Genomic DNA, 11,352 nt, shown 5'->3' with positions numbered 1-11,352 from the left:
ATTATACCTCCAGCGGCCAACGTTCCTGGTACCCTGATAGCAGGAAAAAGTCGGAACTATTATCACCGTAGGATCATCAGAAATACTAAAGTTCTTCCTACATGGTGGGCCTGGTCCACAAACCTCCACTCTGACAAGACAAAGGCCGCAGCAGAAACGACGATCCCCTCAGTGAATTGGGGTAAGATGCGCCTTCTGCTAGGCGGTAATTAAGAGTGCGATGACGGAAGGATCCGAGAAATGGATATTGTGTATAATAGAAACTGGGTTGCCAGGTACAAGATGGTAGCACTGAGACCTAATTGGCATGTAAGCGATTGATAAGATAACAAATGATCCGCCGAAGAATCCTCCGAGGATTAGTGCTTATTTTCGGGTCTCAAAGTTAAGCATGAGTTATGAGTTAAATCTGACCGCAGCATGTCTTTCATCAGTATATAAGTGCCATCCAAGTCCCTCTCAATTCAACTCAGAAACAACACTACCAACTCATTACCCATCACTTCATCCAAAGCCACCATACTACCAGTCCCAGCTCTATTCAAAATGCAGCCCACATCTTTCATCTTCCTGGCTCTTTCCGCCGTCTCTACAGTCATGGCCGGATGCAGTGCTGGAGCTCCTTTCCAGGGAACTTGCCTTACATGCACCTCGGAGTGCCACAGCAGTAAGTAATACGACTTGAAGTGAATGTGGCAATGGACCTAACGTATCATAGACTATGGCGGACCTGATCGCACGTCGGCCCTTCAGCGAACTGGATGCATGACAGCTTGCCTACTTCGCTGCGATGACTGCAACTAAGGTAACTACGAACAATCTGCGACAAGTCTGGCATTATAGCGGATAGATGTACTGTCGGATTGAAATGCGTCTGTGGGGCGAAGTCAGTCTTTCTTTATGGTGGAATTGTCTCGTCTTAGCATAGGGGTATAACAAGAACTGCGATGAGGATGGATAGTATTTGTTTTCCATCACTAAGAAAGCTGTCACATTAAATATTAGAACGATACTACGAAATAAATGCTCGTTGTGGACCGGACATATTTTGGGGAAGAAGTCGTCCTTGGTGATATGCGTGATGCTGGCTCGGGCGAGGAACGAGATTTGACTGCCGTATGTCTTCTTCAATAGGCTAAAAACGTCGACATCAAGCGGCTGGGTCAAATGAGATGAATGGCTTGGTAGGCAGAGAGTGGTATAATCTTATTGGCTTTATAGTATTCGTTGAACTCGGCGTTAATATGGCTCTCATGCCCGTCAAGAACAAGCATCCGATACTCGCCCTTCTGACGCGCTTTTGTTTGCTAATCAAAGTGCCTAAGCCACTCGAGACCTGTGTCGTGATCAGTCCAGCCGTTGGGAGTCGTCTTGATGACCTAGCTGCTTGGGATGTGACCGTCAGAGTACCAAGCGGCAAGATGGAATCGGCCCACAACACAGAGGAAAGGCGGCACTGTATGTCCGTCCGCCGCAACAGCACAAATCGCTGTGACCCATTCCCTATTACCGGGTTGGATAGCTTTTGGTCTATTAATTTGGTCCGAGCGCGTGACGACTATTCTTGCACGGATTATACCCATCATAAAGCCTGTTTCGTCAAAGTTGTAGAAGTCGCTGTCCTGTATGGCGTATTTCGCGTGCATATTAGCAACCAGACGGAACCATGCACCCAACATGTTAGGATCTTCTTGCAAGGCCCTCTGGTAGTTATATGGGCGAGAAAAACGCGTATAGAGCTCTGGTTGTCGCGCAATGAAGCGATCTGCCTAGCACTTTCCGACGCGTCGCGCATCACGCTTGAGCAGTAGCAGATTTTCCATATCTTCCATATCAGCCTTCTGGCGTGAAAATCCTCTGGCATCCAGCCGCGATATGTATTGGACAATCGCATCCTCTTCGGCCATTGTCAGATTTGATTGACTGCTGTGTGTATCAGTCTTTAAAGGTTTTCCAGCCATTCTATCTTGCAAGGTCGTGCGTGGAATACTAAACTACTTTGCGAGATGCCGAATACTTAATTATGGGTTTTTACGTTTTGCATCTATTGCAAGAACAATACGGGACTCAGTTTTAGGATCTAGCATAATTGTAGTAGAAGAAATCGCGTGTTGAAGTTAGAGTGTACGAAATTGAGAAAAGTGGCTAAGTAAGTGATATGGCCGACTTAGTGATAAACTACGTTATATAGATAACATCACGGCGACAGGGGAGGTATTTATGCACAGAATATAGATGCTTGCTTCTGCTTAAACAAGGCCCTGTCTCGGCATGTCCTATCTGCAGAATTGCCAACAGACGGCCGACATGAGAAAGTCATCTTCAGCCCTCCTATGAGCACACGTAACCTCCCAATGCATCTCCTTGTAGCCACAAGTCGTCACATGCTTAAGTCTGTAGTCAAGAGCATGCCACAATTACCTTGCATTTAGACATATAACTATCTTACGGGATCCCCTTCTAGTTCCAATTGTTAAAGTTATAAGGAAGGTTTTCCAATTGCGTAACAATATAAAGCCACAATCGATCATTTATTATAGCGGGGTTTAAATGTGGATTATATAGGCACTAGGCTGATTGTTGCCATTGGAAAAGGTTAAAGTAAAACATACCATTTCCTCTGCGAAGCTGATAGAGCGGAATGTGCATGCATTCTTAAATCTAGTGGTATTGTGGCGTATTCTGGACTGCGATCTTATGTATCTGACAACTGCATATACATTCATCTAGATGCGCCTTATTTTCAGCCTCCCTAAATTCAGGCCATGTCTTAACTAAAAGTACTGAGTATTGTAGGAAAGTCTAGTCCACGCCGCAGAGTTTAAACGCGAGATTAGGCATTAGACCATTTCAGCTTATACGGTATTGAGCACTTGTACCTTTCGCTCTAAAACAACATGCTCTTTGTAAACATGACCAATCCAGGAACGGGCCCTAATACAAGCCAGAAAGGCAAAGTAGAAATTTTAGGGTTCTGATTAGTCTAAAACCTAGAACGGGTCCCATTCCCGACTAAAAATACTTAAGTATGACATGATCTGACACTAAACGTGAAAGGTGGGTAGCTGAACGGCCGGAGTAAGTAGCCGGTTCCACATGACCTTGTGATGTTATATTCTTGTAGTGTAGGTCGGCCCGCGGGGCTACGCTAGCTCGACGACGTGACGGCAGAGAGCTCTATTGTTGCTGCCGCTGCCAGGGGCGCCTTAGTCTCTTTCGGGAAATAAGACGATCAGTCCAACTGTTCATCACAGTTTGAACAACGATAAGTAACGGAGAGACACTGCCCACAAAGCTCAGTGTAGTGAGCCCCTACCACGTCGTATCCGGGACGGCTTTATGATGCGTCAATAGCACAGCCCAATTTTCAGGTTTTCAACGGGCCGCTTTGAGCCAGCCTGTACAAGGCATGATAAGGAATGATTAATACAGTGGGGGGCAATAAGTTTGAATACGTGTGCATAACGACGATTTCATGCTGACTTGGTAGGCAGATAAGCCTGTCACCTCATCTCACTAGCGAGGAACGCACGACAGCCAATGACTGCCCATTCGCTCCCATTGTATCGACTTGTCAGCTGTATTATTTGGTTGTCGTAAGCGCCACTTTACGACCTAACGTCCTGTGCACCAGTTAGGCCGTCAGCTACTGTGTGTGAGGGCTAGTATGTGTCTTAAGTCTGCCTTGCTTATCCCATTAAACGGGCTGTTGTGGCTGCAGCCGGTCAAGCTGACCGCTTTTAAGCCTTCAGTAGGGTTTTCATTAGAACAGAAAATATAATAGACTTAGATTGTTTTCTCCTTTCCCCAAGAGCTTAAGAAACTGCCGAAACTGGTCAGTGATGCAAAGGGTTTTAGGCCGGCTAGCTCTATCACGCTATACAGTATCTCTCCTTATCTCTATCTTTTTATCTCTTTCTATCCCTTTTGATTTTTAACTTTTCCTAGCTATTTTCCTATTTTCTTCTATTATTCCCTAGGTGACTCTTAGAAAAGTCTCTGCTATTGAACTTTCTTTTTCTGCTGGTGGCTGTGTGTTTCTTGCTAATCACCTTCGCCTCTTCAATGAGATTCTCTGTCACTTGACTTAATCTTTCTTTACCCTTATCAACACTACGTCGCTTACCCCGCGCAGTATCTTTCACCAGACCCACAATGGTCCCCGCTTTAACTGAAAGAGGCTTTCTACCTTATATGTAGTCCCTCTGTCAGCGGAGGGGTGGCACACACCTACGGAGATTGCAGTGTACCGTAGTACGTCTAAAGCAGCCACCCCCAACCCGCCTCCGGTCAAGCTCTGCTCATCTTACAGGAAATAGGCTGACTTTTGCAAGTTGACAACTTACCTCCGCTGGTTGACGGAAGTAAGACTGAATTTGTGAGTTCGGTAGTCTGACAGACGTTAAAAGCTATTTGCCTAGCAATCATGATAGGGCATATCTACTAGATCTGCCGCATGTGAGCATAAGGAGCATCGCGATCTGAGATGCGGTAAGTCGTTCAACCCCCAATCAATGTGCACAGATAAAAAGGCAGATTTTTCTAAAGATGATTGAGACAAGGGATCAGCGCACGGATGAAAAGTATGTAATGTACTAAATTATTAAACTATTTGAACTGTCGTGACAGGGGTGGGCGTATCAGGACCCAATACCAAAGGGCACGGACCAATAAATCGTGTATCAGCAGGGTAATTGGTACAGTAGTAAGCTGTCGACGCAAATAATAAAAGTCAGGAGCTGCCCCAAGCCCATTAATCCTTCTCATACATGTTTCTAAGTTTTCATTATATTAACCACCATCCAATCAGATACATTGTGCAAAAGATCAAATCTAATGTCTGGAGCAGAGATCCTCGCCGCGCTTGCTATTATTGAAGCTGCCGCAGACACAGTAACCAAAGTCGTCGATGCCCTTCAAACAGGCAAAGATTTCATTGACAGTTTCAGTGACAAAAAGGACTACAGTCGTGAATTGGAAAACTATATCGATCAGGCCAAGAAAAGCATTCAAGCCGAAATCCAAGCCGTCGAGCTGCAGGGATACATGAACGTAATAAATGGCGCTGCTTTGTGGTATTATGGATGCCAGAAGACCATTAAAGAATGTGAGTTCTTCGTTATTTTTATCTGATAGAAACCGACAGCACTGACTTTTAATTGAAATAGTTGGAATTAGCAAGCATACCGTCCAAGATCCTGATGGCGAATTGCTCCACTTCAGCCAGGACATCATGTCGACCATCGGGCGTCTGAACGAAATGAAATTGTGGATCGAGAGCGACACTCGTCCAAGACCAACCACTCCGAAGATGCTTGGTGTTTACTTGACCTACTATGCCATACGGCATTCACTGATCGTCACGTACGAGGCTTTCGAATTCGCCAGAACCGGCCACCATTCCTCCACCATCGGTGATCTTGTGCAAAATCTCAAGGACGCGCAGGATGTCCTAAGCAAAAGGTTCAATGCGTATCAATCCGTGCGTGCAAGTCAGTTGGTATTGTTCAGGAGGAGCATCCCAGGAGACCCTCCAGGCACTGGGGGCCTTACCGTGAGAGCGGATAATGGAGGTGACACCTTGATTCCCAATATTCCGGTGGGAACTACATACGACTACACCTATAATGGATTCACAATCATTCGGGAAGCATGGAACTCCACTGAATTCGGAAAGACAACCATTCCCGATCTTTTCAAGACCTACAACGGTGCGTATAAGGCTGGATTGTCACTACTTACACCTCGTCAGCTCGAACAAATTGAGGTGTTCGAACACTTTATTATCGCGGGACAAATCTGAATGCGATGGACAGTTTTGTGGTCTGAGGAGCATTCTACGACGAGAGTGTGAGACGGTCATATGGAAAACTGAAAGCGGATAATTGCGCGGAGAAGGGGATATAGCTTCTCTTCTATTTTGGAATTCGTATTTAAATAAATGCCTACTTTACTAAGGACTGCTTATAATTTACTAAATTATACACGTTTTATCTATATGCTAGCCCTATAAAGCGATATGCTATTAGGTCTTAGATAACTGGCCTCTATAGTATTATGCTATTAGTTAGCTTAAATTTGCCAGCTAAAAGTGTATAATCTGATGACTAGTTTATATTAATCTCAGTTTAGGATCGGCACTGGCATTGCGATATGTCTGCCGTTGCAGTACTGCTTTACATTCTAACTAGAAATTATAAGAGAAACTGTGCAGGCGCTGACAATAAACGGAATAGTAAACAAGAGGCTTTTAATGTCTTTGCAGACAGGCTTTTCGAAGTTAACTATACTTTCTAATCGTGTTATGGTGCCTACACCGGTTGATTATCGTCTTGGCTTGATGCAGCGTGACTAGCAAGTGGAACAGGATAACACTTTCTTCTGCAAAGGCTCATTTCATCTACCCTTGGTTCATGCATGGTGATATGTAGTGCATGTTACTATACAGTTGTGAAAACTTCTAAGACAATCAGCTAGACTTGGCTGCAGCGTGATATGGGGGGCCAAAAAGACTGTGCCGCCTGTGTCGCACCCTGTCTATGAACATCCATACCCTTGTCCTACACCACTGCTCACATTTCACGACCGATGCTCCACACACATACCCCGTATTGAGCTCCCGTACCTGGTAAGGCCTGATAGCCAGTCGGGAAGTTGTCTTGTTCGAGTTAGATAGCCAAGGAAAGCAACAAACACCAGAATTAACCGTCATGTAGTCGGTCAAAATCAGCGCACTTTCACAATGCCCAGCCGCAGCGGGACTACGGATCACACAACGATCTCGATGGGCGGTGTTGGTCCGAGATGCCGTGAGCTTCCCTTTCTAATTTTGAAGACTAGTTAAACAAAGATATTCTTGTCAATGAGGGGTTCTATAGTTCCCTTGCTGCTAAAACCCTCTCTGACAATTACTCCTGTAGAGCATATGTTGATAAGGCATTGGCTCCTTATTAACTACAACCGGATCACCCTTTTTGCCATACATCAACACACTCGCTTTTCATTTATTCCTTCATTCGTTCTTTTATTTATTCGCTCTTTTATGGTGTTTACCTTCTCTTCCACCCCATGAGGGTAGACACATTCATTTCTTGTCTTGGCTTCTTAGCCAGCTTGAGTTCCGCTGCGAGTAGTCGCGAGAACAGCACTCGTTTAGGCCCATTTGATCAATCCAAAGTTCAAAACACGACAGAGCATGAGCTCAACCTTGGTACTACCCCTATCGCCCCTTATCGCGAGAAGCAGACAACCGAGGAGTGGGCAACCCCTTTGGTCGATGGGTACCCTAGACCCTGCTCTGTTGATGGGTCGAACGCTACTAGATGGACACATATCCACAGCCCCCAAGATCTAGAAGAATGTGATGCTCCTCTATTGTCTGCACTCCGGTGGCGCTGGCCCTTCCAGCCCCTCCAAAGCAGAAGCACACTTGCGAGCACACCAAAGACATACCAAACGGATAGAGAAGGATAGTAAGGATGCCAAGGCCTACAACGGCCTGTGCAATCCTGCTGCCCCTTTTCCTGTTCCTGTCATTGTCACTTTTGGCTTGCCAGGAGTACTGAACGCGAGCAACGATGTCACTGTAGCCGTACAGGGACTCAAGCAGCACATCAAGACTTCATGTGGCACGACTATCTTATTTTCCAAAGCAGGCTCTGCCATTGTCGGTCTCTATGTTAGCGCGGACATGGGATCTGCTGCTTCCATAGCTATACTCGAGCGATTCGAGAAGGCGACCAGCCAGGGTACTCAGGTCATGCAAGTCTGCGACATTAACCCAATGAGCCCCTACACCTTTGGTGTCTTTGCTGTGGACAAGCTCAGTGACTTTGAACTTGTGCGAAAGAACGTCAAGACATGGGCTGGTGGCTACTGCGCAGCCATGCCCCTCACCAGACCAAAGGATGCAGAGATGAAGGTCAACATCCCAGGGGGTGATCTCTTCATGGGCTTGTCCAATGGTACATCGGTGGCTCAAACGGGTTTGTCCAGCGATCTTGAAGCCCGCGCCGAATGCAAGACCACCAAAGTCATCCATGACGATGACTGCACCAAGCTTAGTGTTAGGTGCGGCACCCGAGGCAGTGACTTTATCAAGTTCAACCCGGGAAAGAAGAACTTCTGCGATAACCTTAAAGCTGGCCAGGTAGTCTGCTGCAGTTCTGGAACATTGCCCACTAACAAACTGGAACCCGGTTCAGACGGCACCTGTGCCACGCACATAATCAGCTCCGGTGACACTTGCTATGACGTGGGGATTCCATTTGGCCTCGATGAAGACGACATCGCAAGCTTCAACAAGGCCAGCTGGGGTTGGGCAGGCTGTGGTAGGCTTCAGCTCGGCCAGGTCATATGTTTAAGCAAGGCCAACACACCCATGCCAGCCACTCATGAAGGCATCGCCTGTGGACCACAGAAGCCCGGCACCAAGAAACCATCAGGCTCCTTTGGTGGATGGGATCTTGCCAAGCTTAAACAATGTCCTCTCAAGTCTTGTTGCAGTGGATGGGGATACTGTGGCACTACGACCGAGTTCTGTACCGAGTCGCCTGCAGACACCAAGGCACCAGGAGCCTTCAAGGGCAACACCAACGGATGCATCTCCAACTGCGGTACTGACATTGTGAACAACAAGTCACCTCCCAAGGAGTTCAAGCGCACCGGCTACTTCCAGGCCTACAACCCTGGCCGTCCATGTATGCATATGGATGCTTCCGAGATTGCTAAGAACTTCAAGGAGTTGACTCATGTTCATTTCGCCTTTGCTGGTATAACTGCTGATTATGATGTCAACATCCCATAGGATGTCAAGAAACAGTTTGATATCTTCGACAAGATGGACGCTCCCTTCAAGAAGATTCTGTCTTTCGGTGGTTGGGCTGAATCAACCGACGCCGCGACATTCGAGCGTTATCGTGATGTGGTCAAGCCAGAGTACCGTTCAAAATTATCCGCAAACATTGCCAAGTTCTTGGAGAAGCACTAGAGTTTTGACGGCGTTGATATTGACTGGGAATATCCCGGTGCGACTGATCAGGGTATCCCCGCTGGCGACAGGACAGATGGTCTCTACTACCACCGCTTCCTAACCGTACTCCGAAATCTGCTGCCATCAAGCAAGTCGCCGTCCATTGCCTTGCCCGGTTCTTTCTGGTATTTGAAGCAATTCCCTGTTGAGGATATGGCTAAGGTGCTGGACTATTTTATCTTCATGACCTATGACTTGCACGGACAGTGGAACCATGGCAACAAATTTGCCAGTCCCAGCTGCGAGACTGGCAATTGTCTACGATCTCATGTCAACCGTACCGAAACCCGCAACTCACTCAGCATGATCACCAAGTCTGGTGTTCCAGCTGGAAAGGTTATTGTCGGCATCGCAAGTTATGGCCGAAGTTTCCGCATGGCGGACAAGAGTTGCACAGGGCCTCATTGCCTTTTCACTGGATCTTTCTCCGTGTCTGAGGCTGAGCCTGGCCGATGTACCGATACCGGTAGCTACAGTAAGTGCTTCACGTCCACTGTATGAGAAATATTTTGCTGAGATGATCCACTCCAGTTTCGAATGCTGAGCTGGACGAGATCTGGGATATGGCGGGTGAAGGTGTTGAGGAACTCTCGGCTAAAAGATGGCATGACACCAAGACACATTCTGATATCATGACGTACGGTACAAAGGGTAACGGTATGACGGACTGGGTCGCGTACATGAGCGACAAGACCAAGGAGGAACGCATAGCATGGGTCAAAACGCTCAACTTTGGCGGCACCACGGACTGGGCCATTGATCTGGCAGGCTACTTTGAAGGGCCTAGCAAGAAAGATGGAACGTCCAACGGCGGCTGGTCAGATTTCAAGGCCGATGATCTCACCTGCGACTCAAAGAACTGGCCAAGCACTCTGGAGAAGCTGGCCAATAACGTTGACAGCATCAACGCAAACTGCCGTTCTTTGGCTCTCATGAACATTCTCATCAAGGATCTTATTGTGGCTGTTGAGGAGGTATCCAAGAACTTTAATGACGCTTTCGGTTGGTACGCCGACCGTGTTAAGGATTTCATCGACGACCGTATCGAAGAGTTTTTGGCGCCAGGACGCGGCAAGGGTTTGAAGTATATGGACTGCGAGTGGAAGAGCAGAAAAGGTAGTGACAAGGGTCGCTGTGATGAGACATGGCCACCTGTTGCTCCAGGCCCATCACCTGGTCCACGAGTTGTATGGTATACCATGCGAGATGAAAAGGGTTTTTACGCCGCTCTTCTCACCGAGGCAGGTATCGAGAAGGACTGGGTTGAATAGGTCGAGCAGGACGCGCAGATGGACCCCTGTGTTTGTTTCCAGAACAACATTTGCTCGCCGCCCGGTTGTCAGCATGGCTATAATTACCAGATGCGCAACAACTGGCTCAAGCGTATCAGGGATAAGAGTAAGATCAAGGTTAGCAACCCCAAGGAAGTTGTGGATGAGGCCATTCCCTCTACCGACGAGTTGATTACGGTTGCTGTTGGTACGTTTGCCAATATGAGAATCGGCACCTCGGATGCCGACCCAGCCGATATTGTCACCTCGTTCAGTATGCCGATCTTCATGATGCAAGATGCTTCGGAGAGTATCAAAGAGATGAAGAAGATCGGTGAAGATATGAAGGAGACACATACGCAAAACCTGATTATCAATATCCTAAGCATTGTCTTTGCTGTTATTCCGTTTGCTGGCTGGGCTGTAACAGCGCTTGGGGGAGCTTCTCGCATCGCTACTGCTGCACTCATAGTTGGTGAAGGCAGCAACTTAGCCATCAGTATTGTCGAGATTGTTGACAACCCCGAGTCTGCTCCCTTTGCTATCCTAGGTATGCTGATTGGCGCAGCCGGTCTGAGGGGCAGCATGTCGCCAGCCAAGGCCTTTAAGCAAGCTGCTGACGCCAGGAGAGCTTTGAGTGGGAACGATATGATGGCCTATTCACAACAGTTCCGTGATAAGGACAGGCTAGTGCAGAATATCATCAAGTCCTGCAACTTCAGTTAAGGTCTGTGGCAGACCTAGCAGGGAGCACGAGAGAATGTTTTGCCATCCGGGGTACAATTCAACAAGATGCCATTCTTATAGACGTGGGAACAAACTTGATGAAGGCTGTACGAACCGGATGGGAGAGCCATTGGTAATTTGTCGTTTGTATTATTATAGCACATTAAATTATACTTCCTTTGCCGAAGTTAGAAGCCGTAATTGCCATTACTAAGAACGTAAGCAACACCAGGCGGGACCGCAGGATGATTAATGACAACGACGAGGTTATAATCGCCTGCGACACGTAGTTGTCCTGTTTCACCGTCGGCTCATATACCAGAG

The 11,352-nt window shown here is 47.2% G+C and overlaps 5 protein-coding genes across 5 annotated transcripts, besides 2 other annotated features; all 5 read left to right on the top strand.

Annotated features, from left to right (window-relative positions):
• Window positions 1-546: 546 nt before the first annotated feature.
• Window positions 547-804, top strand: FPSE_08115 (uncharacterized protein; the record flags this gene model as incomplete). Its single annotated transcript, XM_009261233.1, has 2 exons — window positions 547-667; window positions 719-804. The coding sequence occupies 2 exons, from the start codon at window positions 547-549 to the stop codon at window positions 802-804; spliced, it is 207 nt and encodes a 68-aa protein (XP_009259508.1).
• A 262-nt stretch (window positions 805-1,066) lies between these two features.
• Window positions 1,067-1,916: a mobile genetic element.
• Window positions 1,917-4,836: 2,920 nt separating this feature from the next.
• FPSE_08114 (uncharacterized protein) lies at window positions 4,837-5,803 on the top strand (the record flags this gene model as incomplete). The annotated part of the gene is made up of 2 exons (XM_009261232.1): window positions 4,837-5,107; window positions 5,169-5,803. The coding sequence occupies 2 exons, from the start codon at window positions 4,837-4,839 to the stop codon at window positions 5,801-5,803; spliced, it is 906 nt and encodes a 301-aa protein (XP_009259507.1).
• Window positions 5,804-6,999: 1,196 nt separating this feature from the next.
• Window positions 7,000-7,044: a microsatellite.
• A 319-nt stretch (window positions 7,045-7,363) lies between these two features.
• FPSE_08113 (uncharacterized protein) lies at window positions 7,364-8,806 on the top strand (the record flags this gene model as incomplete). Its single annotated transcript, XM_009261231.1, has 1 exon — window positions 7,364-8,806. The coding sequence occupies one exon, from the start codon at window positions 7,364-7,366 to the stop codon at window positions 8,804-8,806; it is 1,443 nt and encodes a 480-aa protein (XP_009259506.1).
• A 33-nt stretch (window positions 8,807-8,839) lies between these two features.
• On the top strand, window positions 8,840-10,302 carry FPSE_08112 (uncharacterized protein; the record flags this gene model as incomplete). Its single annotated transcript, XM_009261230.1, has 3 exons — window positions 8,840-8,926; window positions 8,990-9,506; window positions 9,563-10,302. The coding sequence occupies 3 exons, from the start codon at window positions 8,840-8,842 to the stop codon at window positions 10,300-10,302; spliced, it is 1,344 nt and encodes a 447-aa protein (XP_009259505.1).
• Window positions 10,303-10,392: 90 nt separating this feature from the next.
• Window positions 10,393-11,028, top strand: FPSE_08111 (uncharacterized protein; the record flags this gene model as incomplete). The annotated part of the gene is made up of 1 exon (XM_009261229.1): window positions 10,393-11,028. One exon carries the CDS (start codon window positions 10,393-10,395, stop codon window positions 11,026-11,028), a length of 636 nt encoding a protein of 211 aa, XP_009259504.1.
• Between the last annotated feature and the right edge of the window lie 324 nt (window positions 11,029-11,352).

Source organism: Fusarium pseudograminearum, chromosome 2 (assembly GCF_000303195.2).
Source record: "Fusarium pseudograminearum CS3096 chromosome 2, whole genome shotgun sequence".
Classification (NCBI taxonomy): domain Eukaryota; kingdom Fungi; phylum Ascomycota; class Sordariomycetes; order Hypocreales; family Nectriaceae; genus Fusarium; species Fusarium pseudograminearum.
The sequence above is the reverse complement of the archived record's forward strand: the minus strand, read 5'-3'. Positions and strand labels throughout refer to the sequence as shown.